The 15989-nt window shown below is 39.5% G+C and overlaps 1 protein-coding gene across 3 annotated transcripts in view; it reads right to left on the bottom strand.

The window, feature by feature from the left end:
* fgfr3 (fibroblast growth factor receptor 3) overlaps nucleotides 1-13132 on the bottom strand; it is a 40675-nt gene extending 27543 nt beyond the window's left edge. For 2 of the 3 annotated variants that reach the window (XM_084390784.1, XM_084390785.1), the window contains exons 1-2: nucleotides 12649-13132; nucleotides 7381-7603 (exon numbers count right to left, since the gene is read on the bottom strand). In XM_084390784.1, coding sequence (XP_084246910.1) covers nucleotides 7381-7525 — 145 coding nt within the window. In that variant the 5' untranslated portion in view covers nucleotides 7526-7603; nucleotides 12649-13132. The remainder of the gene's footprint in view (nucleotides 1-7380; nucleotides 7604-12648) is intronic. The other variant, XM_084390786.1, reaches the window with a different exon arrangement.
* Between the last annotated feature and the right edge of the window lie 2857 nt (nucleotides 13133-15989).

Below are 15989 nucleotides of genomic sequence, written 5' to 3'. Positions count from 1 at the left end.
TGGGCCCAGTGAAAGACACTAATGTGCGTGGGGGAAGGGGTTATAAATAAATATCATAAATGGCTACTGTGTGTTCCTATATTTCCCAGGAGGAGAGTGGAGAATAGAGCTAGTGTGAGGTTTTACAAGGCTGATATAGAAACCTCTTGAGGGCAACAGATCCGGTGAGATTTAGGCTTTTATGAAGGCTTACAACCTTGGTTTACTCTGTAAGACTATGCAAGCCTCCTAAGTCACCGTGCTCCGAAATGCATAATGCAAAGTACGTATCTGTTAGCATTTCCATTATTGGGGTTACTCGGGTAAAGTACGATCCCGAAGTATGTGATTGGAAAGTTGCTGTTTTTGAGTCGGAAATGTCATGTGACTAATCACTCTGGAGCCACAGGATATGACATCTTGACAACACTGATTGGCTCAAGGCAAGACTAGTTCGCTAGAATCCAGCAGTGGTCAAACATCCTGGATGTGATCCGTTGGCATAAAACACACAAATGTCCTGGCCTTCGTGACCACAACGCTACCTTCCTCCAAAGCCTGTAATCATACTTTCTCTCTATAATCAGCTTCATGTATTTTCATAATCATTCAAGCACCCATTTATATTCAGCACACACACACACACACACACACACTTGCATGTATTGAGGACAGTTTTTCCTTTGATCAAGCGGAAAAGATGAAAGGTTTTTTTTGTGTTTTGCCAGAGTTGTGCGGGGTAATATGTGAGATGTAATTTAAAACTGCTGCCATGGGCAACACAGCAGTTACTGGAATATATCTGACTGCTTTTATGATACATGAAACAGGTCAACAAGGCATTTTTTAGCAGTAGTTTTGAGGTCAAAAGTTTGGGATTAGTAAGATAAAAAAAAAAAAAAAGTAAGTCTCTTACGCTCACTAAAGTAGCATTTATTTGATCAAAAATACAATAAAAACAGTATTCTATTTTAATATATAAAATGTAATTTATTTCTGTGATGGCAAAGCTGATTTTCAGCGTCATTACTCCAAGTCTTCAGTGTCACATGATCCTTCAGAAATAATTCTAATATGATTTGGTGTTTAAGAAACATTTCTTATTATTATTAATGTTCAAAACAGTTGTGCAGCGTAATATTTTTGTTATAAAGGAAAAACCCTAAAAAAAAGCATTTTTCGATTTTTTTTAAATACAAATATAGATTTACAAACACATCCGTGTTTTGAGAGGTGGTTAATGAGGCCTCTTGATTTTTTTTTTTGATTTTTTTTTAGACTTATAGTGAGACGCTATGCTGTCGCTATGCATTTACTCTCTCTTTCTCTCTCTCTCTCTCACACACACACACACACACACACACACCTATTTCAGATTTTTTATAAGCTTGTTTCCTCATGGGGACCAAAAAATGTCCCCACAAGGTTCAAATGTACGGGTATTACTATACTTGAGTGGACATTTGGTCCCCATAACGTAGGGAATAACAGGACCACATACACACACACACAAACACACACACAGTTGACAACATGTGATAAATGTATGTACGATTAACAGTCTCTGGTTCCACTTGTTTTGGGTGTTGCAACAAAGCGACAGGTTAAAACAAGAGAATGAGGGGGAGGATAGAGAGGGTGCTTGGACACACACACACACACACACACACAAATAGTCACAGTCATGGCTGAAAGCACAGGTACGTGATCTATTGTGACACAGTGTAATCAATACATGCAGCTGATTTATAGCAGGTAATTAGTCTGCACCTTTATCAACTCACAGACACACACACACACACACACACCAATCTGAGCTGTGCCAGTATGCTCTTTTGCCGTTTCCCGCTGCTTTCGGTCGTTTGGCGTGACACACTCAGTCAACAACCCCTACGGTCATCTGACCTTCAGACTGAACACAACACACATTCACGCACACAGTCTCATGCACACTTCTCGCATGATACAATCTGGTTACTTTAAAGGAGTATCTTTCTGGAGCTAAAGTCTGCATCCACCGTACGTCTAAAACATAGATGCCGGATGTAGGAACCTCACGTTTCTGAGCCAGATCCTCCTCTAAATGAGACTGGCAGGAGAGAAAAAAGAAAGAAAGAAGCAATCGGCGATTAGGATTACGACAGAAAGAGAGGTGGGCGGAGAAGAGTTTGCAGCTTGTTACCTCTTTTATTCTGTCCTGTTGAGGCGTGTGTGTGTGCGATGGAGTGCCCCTGAGGAAAGTTTAAGAAAGCTGCTGCATCCAAAAATAAAGCCTTGTCTACACACACACACACACACACACACAAACCCTCCCGCATCAGTGCTCTAATTAGTAACGGAAGCTGGATGTTCTGAAGATACAGACCCCATCCAGAGTCTGAGCCAAACCCTTTAAGAACACACACATGCACATATTAAATAAACATACACATAACTTGCTTTATCTCTGTGCTAAAAAGAAAAAGAAATCCTTTTCAACACGTACATGTCTACACCCTCAAAGAGTCACACACACACACACACACACACACACACACACACACACACACACACACACACACACACACACACACACACACACACACACACACACACACACACACACACACACACACACACACACACACACACACACTGAAACAAACACACAGGTTGTAATCAATGATTGGACCATCTTAATTGTCATTCCATAGACGAACTGGCCTAGTTTCAAACCCTGCACACTGTACAGAACACACACTCAAAACACACTGCAGTAGCTTGAACACATGCTCTTCATCTAAAGTAGCATCAGCAAATCTTTGGATATTTCACAAACTTATTTTTTCCAAATCATTTCTTAAGTAGTTTTCTTACAAGTAGGGTCATCAAAATTTGTTGTATGATCTTTTGAACAATAGAAACTGTTTAATTAGAAGTGGAAATTAAGGCTTGTTCTCGACCCTAACCCTAAATGTTACATTTATTAGGACAAACTCCCAATATTCACATTAGTAGTCAAATATGTTATATTTTAAATATTTGGTGACATCCTTTGAATGTACCTGTAGTATTTAGTAACAATTTATTTTACACTGTCCTTGTTACACATTACATGTGCTTACTTACTACAGCAATAACTTTAACTATGTGTAAATACAAGCAACAAACCCTCAACTAAACCCTATAACTGTAACCCTATAGTAAACACGTTGTTAATTAATGTTACTCAGTACTTAATTGTATAATTACAGCATAACAAGGACAGCATAAAAAAAGTGTAACCCAATATTTATTTGTTGTGTAATTTAGACCAAGAGAGGACAATAGAGCAGTTAACAATATCCACCCATATACATTTCAAGGGCTAATATAATACTGATATATACACATACAGTATAACCTCAAAATTGCCAAACATTGTCTGATTCCTCATCCTGGCCAATATATATTGGTCGATCACTACTAAATTGTTCTATGTCAAATGTGTGCTGTAAAGCCCAATAAGTTGTCTTAACTCTCTGAACGAAGTTAAAAAATGTCATTGTGATGATGACAGAATAAGAAATGAGCTGAGTGAGATGTTACTCTTTCAACTCTGTGACCTCAAATTGCCCTTAAGGAAAACACAAGCGATCAAGCAAATACACACACAAACAAGTCACCTCTCCATGGCCTCTGCCCTTCCCCCTTTACCCCCTCTGTCTTTTGGTATGAATAGAAATATAGCATTTTCAGAGAGAACCGAGAAAGAGAGAGAGAGAGAGAGATGGGGTATTACTGGGCAGGAAAAGTACTAATCCTCTGCCTTGCTTCCTTCCAGCCAATGATACCCAGAAGCAACTGGCAACAGCTGCTCAGAAAGATCCTAAATCACACACACACATACACACAGTCTGAGTGTATTAACATGAATATGCAATACCATTTATAACTCAAAGTTATAAACAAAAACAGATTCCCCTAAACATATGACAGACTGTTTAGTCTATCACAAACTGCTTATAACTAAAAGCAAAAAATTCTTAGGGCCCGCTGTCCCTGTGTAACATTATAACAGTTTATAATGCTCTCACACTGCTAAACAAAGCCAGCACTAGATCACTTTCAGTTACAAACTGATCAGTGTGTGGTATAAGCTTTGTTACACTGTCATAAATGCATTATTCATGCTTTTTGTTACACTGTCATTAATGCATTATTAATGCTTTATAAACTATTCATAAGCATCCCAGGAGAGAAAGCAGCCGTCACACAGGACTCTGTGTTCCTGACTATAACATACTAATATACCAGCCAAAAGCTTAAATCAAACCATAATCCAGGGGTGATTGATAGATGGACTGCTGTTTTTGTGACACATCAAGCACTGGTTTGTTGTGTGTGTCTGTGTGTGTGGTACTGTATGTGTTGGACCAGGAATATTGCCAAGGCAGAGGTTCATTCCATGGGTGGTAAAGGAGAAGTGTACATGTCTCTGTGTGTGTTTGTTGGACATCTTACAGCACATAACTTCTGCCATCTGTTCATGACTGCCAAAAGTGGTATAGAAGAGGTGAGGCAAATCAGCAGCACACACACACACACACACACACACACACACACACACACACACACACACACACACACACAAAAACACACGTTGACTTGGCTAAGTGACGGCATACCATAGACCTCTATTGTTTTTATGTAAACCTAATTACAATTAATATAGGCTAACTCTAACCCTTACAGGAAAACCATTCAAAAGTTTGGGGTTGGTACGATTTGTGAATGTTTTTGAAAAAAAAGTATCTTATGCTGACCTAGGCTGTTTTTATCTGAACAGCCATATAGTGAAATAGTATTAAAATATAAAATAACTGTTTTTTTATTTTAATATATTTTAAAATGTAATTCAATCCTGTGATGGCATTCTTCAGTCTTCAGTGTTGCATGATCCTGCAGAAATCATTCTCATAAGCCGATTTGCTGCTCAAGAACAAAATGTCATCAATGTTGTGCTACTTAATAGTTTTTAGGAAACTGAAACTGTGATGGATTTTTTTCAGGATTCTGTGATAAATACAAAGTTCAAAAGAACAGCACTTTAATGTAAAAGAACCACAGAAATGTTTATAAGACTCAAAAAAAGAATAAAAGGAGTCGTCTGACAAGAACTGGTCCAAAGAGGAACAACACACACACACACACACCTGTTTGTTTGACCACTTATGACTTTTAAGTAAGTATCTAAGTAATGTCCTTCAGGGGAACTTATAATTACACTGAAGACACCCATCCTACAGGTTGACAGGCCAGCAAGTGTGTACGTGCTTCACATGCCTCTGCCTCTCTGTGTGTAGAGGTGTGTGCGTTACTGCGCAGGTACTGGTATAAGGAAGACACTCCATGTGTGTGTGTGTGTGAACAGGTGGTTATCGACTGCATTCTGAGGACGTGTTTCTCTTCTCAATATTAACTCATCTGCTGACCTGCAGTGAGTTTCAAAGATCATTAATGAGGTGAACAAACCCCAACTAATAACAAAGAACAGAAAACATTCACACAAATGTGCAAAGGGTCTATAAATGTCCATAAATAATCAGAAGAAATTGCAAAATTGCCACTTTACTATGCTGTGCCTAAGAACACACTTGTGTCTTATTGATTTAATCTGTCTGTCTGTAATGATCAATTTAAACTCACCGTCACTGAATTAACAGACCTAAAAAGACTGGGTAAATAGTGGAATAGAAAGAGAGAGAGAGAGAGAGAGAGAAACAGGGGATTTGGTGGTTAGGATTAAGAGTGAAAAGGAGCTGGGTGGTGAAGTGTTTGCAGGTTCTTGTCTCATAACAATCCCTCTTTGTTTATTCTGTGGTTTCACTGAAGACTTTCTGCATTCTCTCCTTTAGACCATGTGTGAACATTAACTGTAATTCTCTTGCTGTCTCCTAATATTTGCCTGTTATCAGTATGAGAAATCAGATCCATCACCAATCAGACGATCTCTCCCAAAAGCAGAGAAATGGGCCAAGAAAGCATCAAGCTCCTTTCTATTTTCTAAGTGACTGTAACATGTTTAGTAGAGCTAGAGCCATCTAGAATCTAAACACAACAGAGAACTCAGCCAAGAAACCTGTCTTTAACAAACAACTGATAATGATCAACACATCTCTCAGCACCCTGGGCTCTCATACCTGCCCACATATGCAGAAAATTCAGACAATATCTGCCTAGAGCGATAAGCTTTTAATCAGTCCACACACACACACACACACACACACACACACACACACACACACACACACACACACACACACACACACACACACACACACACACACACACACACACACACACTTAACTGTCATGTAATCCACTCTGCAGGGCCTCATCCGTCAACTGTGGGATAATAAATCAATGGCAAGGACAAAGTGTGTTTACATAATATCAGCTACACAAGTGTTCATTGCAACAATACCCACTTTGTGCCACTGTACAAACTCAGCCCGTCACACTGACCAATCGAAGAGGCTGTAACTCGAGCTCCTTAAAAACACAGAATCACTGACAACCCTTTCATTTTCATGTGATAAATAATAGTAACAAACAGTACTCCGTTTTCGAAGCAGTTTTTTTACGCTATTTTAAGTATTTAAAGAAGGTTTCGTGTTTCAAAAGGAGGTGCAGATTAACTAAAATGAATCATTCAGACCAGTGTGAACACGGTTTGACTGATTCATAGAAGAGAAACAACACAGTAATTTACCACTCAAACATCACATGGCTTGCAAGCAAGTTTTATTATACAAGACCTACTGAATGTTTTGAAGACAAAATATACTGTAAAATCATAACTGTAGAAATGTATATTCACTATAGAAATGTCCATGACCTATCCAGTCATTTGAGATAACTTTGAATGTTTTTTGTCAAAATTGGGCAATTCGTAAAATATGTACGATTTAGCAAAAATCGCACTAATTCGAACGAGTGAGGTCGTATGAATTCGTACGAATTAGCCACCTCGTAGAATTCGTACGATTTGCCGTGAGATCAGGCTGGCTTTATACATTGTTTCTTGTAAATCAGCATATTAGAATGATTTCTGAAGGATAATGTGACACTGAAGTCTGTTCAGACTGAAAATTCAGCTTTGCATCCGAGGAACAAATTACAATTTAAAAACAGAAAACAGTTCTTCTAAATTGCATAAATATTTAACAATATTTCTCTTTTTACTGTATTTTTGATCAAATAAATGCAGCCTTGGTGAGCACAAGAAACTTCAAAAAAATCTTACAGCCCCCAAAACTTCCAAACAACAGTGTAACTTTTCCGGGCATGAAAAACACAATGTAAATTTTTCCAGGTTTTTGTGATTTTCTGGGAACCCTGCAGACAGTAAGACAGAGAAGGTGAGGTGTAATGTCTGACCTGTGGGGTCTGGAGACAGCAGGTGGGCGCCGTCCACCGAGGGGAAGATGAGGGACACGAGGTACAGGAGGAGACAGAGCGGGACCATCCCGGGCGGAACGACGCTGGGACGGGTGTCCTCACCACGGAGACCAGACTCAGACATCCTCCACCTTTACACACATGCTGTCAATGTGGCGCTGCCACAAACACACTCCTGTCAGAAACGCTGCCTCTTCCCAACCTGAAATGCAAGATCATATTCAACAATCATAATAGGTCTAGGTGAAGAATAAAAATGGTCTCATATATTCAATTAACATTGTGCCTGTTTTTTTTATATTTTGATAGGGGACATATTTTTCAAAGCACTCTATTGAAATGCCATGCTGACGTGCAAATGTCTCCAGCAGGCTCTCTGCGTATACTGTAAATTGAAAAATAAAGTGCGACGACCACACACAACTGCCACGAGAGCATGAAATGGAGTGATTTCATATTACGTGTCCTGCGCTAGTTAAGACGAGACTGGGATTTGTTGTAAACTCTCTTTTGCGTTCTTACTCTCCCTGTTTTTTTCTCTTTCTCTCTGGTCGGGCTACTCTGAAACACCTCTTTCACTAAGCTAACACAAACACACTTATCTCTCTAAAGAAAACATATGCTCCCCTCACACTCTGTGACTTGTGTGTGTGTGTGTGTGTGTGTCTGTGTCTTGACGCATAGAGAGTTTACATTAGTCACAATAAAAGGAATGTAAAGTGCTTTAAATACACACACATATATACTGTGGGCTGTATGGTTTGGTTCCCCGCTGAGAGATTTTCGTTCAAAGACGTTGAGAAAATGTGAGAACTCTGGGTTGCTTTAAACTTGAACTCCTGTTATTTCAGAACAGCCTTGGTTTAGACACACAAAATGTTTGTGTTAACTTTAAACGGTGGCATTCTTCTCCAACGGACCCACAAACTCTCCTGAGGCTAGCGCGGCGCTGTTTTTCTTTCCCTTGACGAGCAGACGCTCAATTCTTGGTCAGCACATACTGAAAAGAGAGAGAAAGAGAGAGAGAGAGAAAGAGAGAGAGAGAAGCCAGGTTGGTGTGTTGAGTAACTCAGTGTTTTCTCTGGCCGGCAGAGCAGGAGTGTGCACTGCGCTGTGGGCTGATAGTGTATCAGCGCTGGCTGTTCTAGGAGAGAAGGGTTTATTTGTGGAGCGTATTTCTGGAGTGTGTATCGTAGGTGTGTTTTTAGAGCATGTTTCTGGAGCCATACTATCTTACAGTAACAGTGATGGAGAGGCCTTAACAAACTTTTGATATATTCTTAGAAATAGCCTTATATTATAATGCATCATGCATCTTTTTGAAATACTTGATTCTGATTGGTCAATCACAGCAATCTGCGGTCATATGTTTTAGTAGGACCACTATACTATATAATTGACCATTTTGACCAGACAACCAATTTTTGAGTTTCATAACAAGCAGGGTAATATACAGTTAGTCAATAATCGCAAAATAGACCTCTTTGGGGTGATACAAGACTATCCTGATCACTATCCTGTTTAATTGCGATAATGACTGTACATTATCATGAGTTTAAGTCATTTGAACACAATATACATTACCATTTAAAAACTTTTTTTTTAATGTTTTTGAAAAAAGACTTTAATGCTGCATTAATTAAGTTGATTGAAAGTACAAACAGTGATATCGTGAAATATTATTACAATTTAAAATGAATGTTTTCTATTTTCAAATGTAATTTATGTCTGTGGTGGAAAGTTGAATTTCCAGTCTTTAGTGTCACGTGATCATTTAGAAATCCTTCTAATATGCTGATTTGCAGCTCAAAAGACATTTCTCCTTATTATCAATGTTGAGAACAGCTGTGCTACCTAACATTTTTGTTTTTAGGATTTTTTTAAGATTTTTTTGAAACAGAATGTTTTTGTAACAATATAAAAGTCTTGTAAAAAAAAAAAAAAAAAGATCTGCATCCTTCCTCAATAAAAAAAAATCTTAATGATCCCAAACTTTATTGTATACAATTCTTTGCAGATTAAACTTTAGGATATAGGCAGCTGGGATTGTGTGACATGACGGATACGCAGGAGTGTGCTGCCGTGTGGTGTGTAAAACTCTCTCAGAAGAGTCAGTGTTTATCTATGGGATTACTGAAGAATTTGATTTGGACTCCATTGAAATATTATGATTATCAGTTGAGTCAATAAATCAACATTAGCTACTATGTTTTTACTGTCTGTCTGTATCTCTTTCTTACTTTCTTACTTTTCGCCCCCTCACTCAACTTTGAATGCATATTAAAGTATATTATATTTAAAAAATACAATGCTCTTTCTATGACAATCAAACAACTACAGACCTGAACAAGACCATGCGAGGATATGCTGTCATAACCTGGGTATTCATGTGTGTAATGTCTGATAGTTTTGGGTGAAAGAGGGTTTTAATGGAATCCTATCACACGCTAGTCACACCTTGCAACAAATCTGGGACTCAAAAATGTCAGTAATCTCCAGTAATTGTGCAGCCATGTCAACGGCCAGCCCAGTCTAAATCTGCCAATGAAAATAGGGATTAGGAGGGAGACAGAGTAAAAGAGAGATAAAGAAAAAGAGAGAGAGAGAGAGAGAGCAGATGAAAAGCTGAAGTCTGAGGTGTCTCTATTAGAGTTTGGCTGTAATCCTCTTCCGAGGACTTCACTCGCCCTCCTGCGGCTCTCTGAGAGCTCTGTCAGCGTGCATGTGGGATTGTGTGCGGCTAGGGGTTTGTGCATTGCTTCAGTGTAGACAACTGCATAAAGGTGAGAATTAAACTCACTAACCCACCCTTTTAAACATCCCCATGGAGGAACACATCAAACACACACAAATCACAGAGGAGCAATTTACAAACCACATTTACAGATGTGTGTCACTGTGAAATTATGGGGTTCTCTAAACTTTTCGGTCAGTGACTTTTCTGTGCTTTCTAGCATTAAACTCATCATCTTATTTGCTTACATGCAGCATTTGGTATGACACTGTCCACAAAACCATTCACAGAAAAAGTAAACCTAAGGGTAATTAAAAAATGGAGGATGAAAGGGCGAGAGAGCACAGTAACATTGTCCATTGTTTATTGTTTGCTCGATTTCATTCATGCCGTTTTTAACCCTTGGACTGCATTGTGCATTGTGTAAAATGATCTTGTGCACTTTTTGTTTTGTTTTTGCTTTATATATACTAAAAATCACTTAAAAACTAAATAAAGAATAACAACCTTTAGAGAAAGAGAGAGAAAGTTTGATGGCACTTCTTCAGGACTTCAACTCCCAAACTTTCGACAGTCCACAGAGTGGCGTATTGATTTTGAGCCGGCACTGGTCCACTAAGGGTCACAATTAGTAGAGGATTCCAATTGAAAAGAGCCTCACTTTTCCCTGCTGACGCGACCGCTCACATCTGAGTTGTGTGAATGTCGCTGAGAGACCTTTACTGGTTCCAACAGAGCTGGTTTGAAAAGTGCAAGGGAAACATGACTAGAAAAGTAATGATTATCTCCCAAAAAATTGGTGTAGACATTTCTAAAAGTGGGAGATGACGATTGCTGCACACACTGCAAACAAAGCTTTCAAGTTTTCAAGACATTTCTACTCCATTTAATGAGTTTTCAGAGATTCAACTGATTTTTTTTTATCGGTAAATTAAGTTACGGTAGTACAATGACTGTAATCACCAATTAAAAATGTAAGGCAGCTATTAAACGTTTCAATTTTAGTAGATTCAAATGTTCCAAAACAACCAAATTTCACCAGGACATCTGACAAGCTGAAACAGACAGAAAGAAACTTTATCATCTGCCATAAAGTCCAGAGACCTAGACCTGCTAAAAATAAAGAAGTACTCAAGATTATGTGAAAACCCAACAGTTCTCAGCATGGACCTCATTCGTTTGAATGACTCTGGTACATGAGGTGGCTAATTGCCCCCAGTAGCCCGCGTTAACACCTCCAGAGACTCTAATTCACTCCGATAGCTACAATTGGTTTCAGATGGCCCGGCGGATGAAAAACTGGTGAGGTTCGCTTCAGTGTGAGCTAAAAACAACACAAATGAAGCCCTGCAGAGGTGGCCGCAAAATAAATGGATGTAATTTTGGTTTTAAAATGCGTCATACGCCAAGTTGTAAAGGGTTTAGTCTCTCATCAGACAGACACATCAACTGAGGTACTGTTAACGAGTGGAGTTTACAACAGGTAAACTCAACATACTGTGAATAGCTCTATACACTGTCTAAAGGGAATAGCTATAAACAGTTTTTTGTTTAAGTGCAGCAGAAAAGCGCTCAAGCGCTCACCGGGAAGATCGGCTGATACAGTAAGCACCCTTGACTGTGTTTTCCATCACCTCACATCCCACGGTGGGTTTCGGCACCATTAAAACACCTACACCTAGGCTGCATGACAAAGAGAGGCTGCTGACCAATTACAGGTTGGTTTCTGATTCGAGTCTCAGGAAAGGAGTAGTCAATTTCACAGCTCAAATCGACTGTCCACACAACAGGCTACATTATAGCCTACACTGCAAACACTTTTAATTGAGACTTATTGAAAATGTAATGTATTGCAGCACAGGTGCGGCTTCTCCTCACGACTGGTAGAGCAGCTTTCGAGCACGCGGTACTCTCTTTCTCTCTCTCTCTCAAACAAACACACACACACACACACACACACACACCGCGCCGCGCAACACCTGTCCGACTGACTGTACAGGCACACACCACATGTCACCGCGGCTCACTTCTACACTAAAACTTTGTTTCCATTCATAAGGCTTTGATTGAATCGTCTAATTGAAAAACACGTTTTGGAACCAAAACAAGGAAATAACTAGAAATATGAGGAATAAGACATTTTCCTATCCCTCCATAGGCATCTTTACACTGCTGAATTAAGGGTCTGAGCAGCTCTGTCTGCTTCAAATTCTGTCAAAATGCACACAAAATGCCACAAAAAAACAAAACAGGTAAAATATGCCCCTATAGTAGGCCTAGATTAGGCTATATCAGAGACGGCTCTGATGGTGCTTTGCGTCCATGTAAATGATGCATGAGCAGCCTAAACGTTATTTTCATGACAGAGTATTTATTTGATAATTTATCATTTAAAAAAAATATATTTTAATGTCATGTTTATATATTTAATAGACCTACCACACATTCCATAATTTAATTTCCATTGAAATTATTAAAGACAAAATAATAATAAATAATAACAAACTTCTCACCAAATTCCTTCTTGACAGTAATCCTTTTCAAGATCACAATAAAATATGTTGATCGGCTTTTTGAGAAAGACTGGTCTGCGAGGTCCCTCCAGATGTTACGTGAATCACATTCAGGGGGCAAATCATCCAAATACACTGACGTTTTTAAATCCAGGCGTAAAGAAAAATCTAAGCAGACGTTAAGTCAGTCAGTGGAGTGTTTGAGAAGAAGCTGTAGGCTATTCACCACACAGCCTTGAGTTATCCGTCTCTGTCCAGTCCTTAAACCCCTCAAAAGTGTATCAAAACCACACTAGGCTGTTTGTTCATCTAAAAGAGCGCCAGTGTAGTGTTTGGTCGTAAGAGAGTATCGGGGTCCCACAGAAGAAGCTCCGCTCTTCTCTGCTGCGCTGTCCGGGCACAACTGCTCCGCTGCGCCGCTGGGTCAGTTGTGAAGTGCGGGGCGTTTGGTGCTGTGTGAAAGCTTGGCTCACAGACTCCCACTAACAGTTAGAGCACCGGGCTCTGGAGAGAGGGAAAAAAAATTAACTAGGATCGGATTTCAAACCGCGTCCCTGCTGCGAGTGCGGTGCTCGCCGCCTAACGCCCCCCTCGCGAGTTTGGGGAGAGAGAGAGAGAGAGAGAGAGAGAGAGAGAGAGAGAGAGAGAGAGAGAGAGAGAGAGAGAGAGAGAGAGAGAGAGAGAGAGAGAGAGAGAGAGAGAGAGAGAGAGAGAGAGAGAGAGAGAGAGAGAGAGAGAGAGGGAGAGAGAGCCGCAGGCGCCTCCCACACCAAACCCGAATAGGCTATTCAATCAACTTACTCGCTGTCAAATTAGCTGCGCTCAGCGAACCCAAACCGCGCTATGGACTGTGGAGAGAGTCAGCAGAAAAACAATTAAAAATAGCAAAGATTTTGCTGTTCATACTATTTTCAGGGTGCGAATTGTAGCGGGGTTTGAGGGGCATGTGTGACAACGTTCAGTCAGGGGTAAACTTGCGACGAAGTTTATAGAGTTATTGTTAGTTATTATAGATTTACACAGCAGAAATAGGCCTATATATCATCACAAAAATAATGTTTAGTTTAAAACAACTTTAAGATTACTTGTAGCCTAACTGCTGCATTTATAGCGACAAAACAATTTGTATAGCGAGAGACGAAAGTCAGCCGATGGCGCCCTTAAAATTGCAGACAGAAATCCTTGAAAATCATAAAAACATAATTTGCACAGTGATCATGTTTTTAAAGTTTTAGTAAATTTTTTATGTAATATTGCAGTATTTATCCTTGCACATCTTTTCCTTTTTTAAAATTTGTATTCATGTGCTGTGTCCTTGTAACCTTTAATAAATATAACTTACCCTCCCCCTTGCAGAATCTCTTCTCTGATGACGTGTTTACTAGCGTGAGGGCGGGACAAACTGTCACTCACATGACATCACAGTAGTAGTAAACCACAACCATCCAACAATCCAATCAGTTCCTTCTTGATGGACAAAATCAAGCACCGTCCTACTAGTTTTCTTGTTCGAGAAGCCGTTTCTGTCGGATATACATCACAATAGGGAAGAAAAGACAATCATAACTTATGTTTAATGCTAACTTTAACATATCATTAATGTGTGAAATAGCCTATACTTACCAGCAAAAATGTTTCTGGTTGTATGTCATTTCATGTTAGCGTTGCTGACTAGTTCACTGACAAATCACATGCTGCTGGGAATAAAAGCACATGAACATTTCTATATAGCACCATGATCTTTTTTTCTTTTTATGCAATTAGGCTGCTTGGTTTTAAATGAAATTTTATACCCCCAAACTTTTCTTGTAGCCTATGTTTTGATTGTTTTACCTGGCTGCAGACATCTCATGCTGCTGTCATTTCTTCAACAGAAACCAGAAGTGCAAGTATGTGCGTAATTACAGGTTGTGCCATCAGGTATTTCAGCTTATGTCAGGTGTGTGTGAATGTGTATAGGTTTGTGTGTTCTTGTCAGTGTGTGTGTATTGATTTTTCATCTCATAAACCTGTCATGTGTCTCCTGATGGCTGATTAGCCGAGCGCCAAGTGTCGACGAGAGCCGTAATTCTGTAGAATAAGCACCAAAACAAAGACTCAATTACTTTTAAAGCTACAAACATGTTTGCAGAGAGAACTTTATGAGACCATAAAGAGAAGAAACCTCTTCTTAATTACCAGAGGAGTCTGTGTACGTGTGAGGGAAGCAGAGACAGGGAGTTCTTATAGCTGTCCATCTGTGTTTGCTTTAAGAGAAGGGCTGTTAGCCTGCAAGTGGTAAAATCAGCATGCAAACATGAGGATCCTCAGTCACATCAACACTCTGTTCTCTGACACCAGGGTTAAAGACATTCAGTAAAAAGACATATAAACATCACCCATCCAATAATAACCCCTGTTAGCCTATTTCAAAATAATATCCTCTGTGAATACTAATGCAGTCACTGTCATTATATAGGCTATCTATTAGAGCCTTGAGAAAGAAGATTGATTTTATTGATTGACAAAGTTGGATGCAGCGCTCTAAGTGATGACTTCTGACCCCAGCAAAGGTGTTTATGGGAATTTTAGTGGCTTGTTGGCAGCACGTGGTAAAAATGACTGCTACAACCGTAAAGGCGGAAAGAGGGACACAAAATGTGGTCAATGACTAAAATGGATTTTCAATGTCTTATGGATGTGGTTTTAGTGATTGGATCACAAAAAACATTTTGGACACTTTTTAAAGCCCTGTATTTAACTGTTTAGTTGACCATGGTTCAGGGCAACCAGTGTCCTAAATAGATCTGTTTTATGTCTTTTATATATACACACAAGACATGTGCCTGAAAATGTGCAGTTCTTCCTGGCATATCTGTGTCACTAGTTCTTTATCTGCATACAGTGTTTGCTCTGTTACCTGCCGGTATTGTAATGAACACATGCATTAAATTCAACTACATAAATATGCATACATATATGCATTAAAGCAACACCATGTAAGTTTTGCTCTCGGGATCCCCCTACAGTTGGGAAACAGTATTGTCTTCTACTACTGTCGTAAAATCTGTCATGGTTACACCATTTTTTTCATTGAAAACTAGCATGTTAGCGTTTACTAGCTACCAGATTGATAATTCGCTCCTCTACTAGCATTACTTGATTCATGAAGATAAATGGAGGACCAGATAGCTTCCGTAACATAGCCAGGCAGACAACAAATTCGAAAAACTAGAGATAGTATGCAAGCAATATACTTACTAGTCCAACAGCATGACGGCCAAGTCAGCATCGGTCGGGCACCCCTCCTCCTCCTTTAGCTCACGCCAGCGAGCGAACGCTGGACCAATATTGATCCTCGT

This window comes from Rutilus rutilus (genome assembly GCF_951802725.1).
Source record: "Rutilus rutilus genome assembly, chromosome: 20".
NCBI lineage: Eukaryota > Metazoa > Chordata > Actinopteri > Cypriniformes > Leuciscidae > Rutilus > Rutilus rutilus.
The sequence above is the reverse complement of the archived record's forward strand: the minus strand, read 5'-3'. Positions and strand labels throughout refer to the sequence as shown.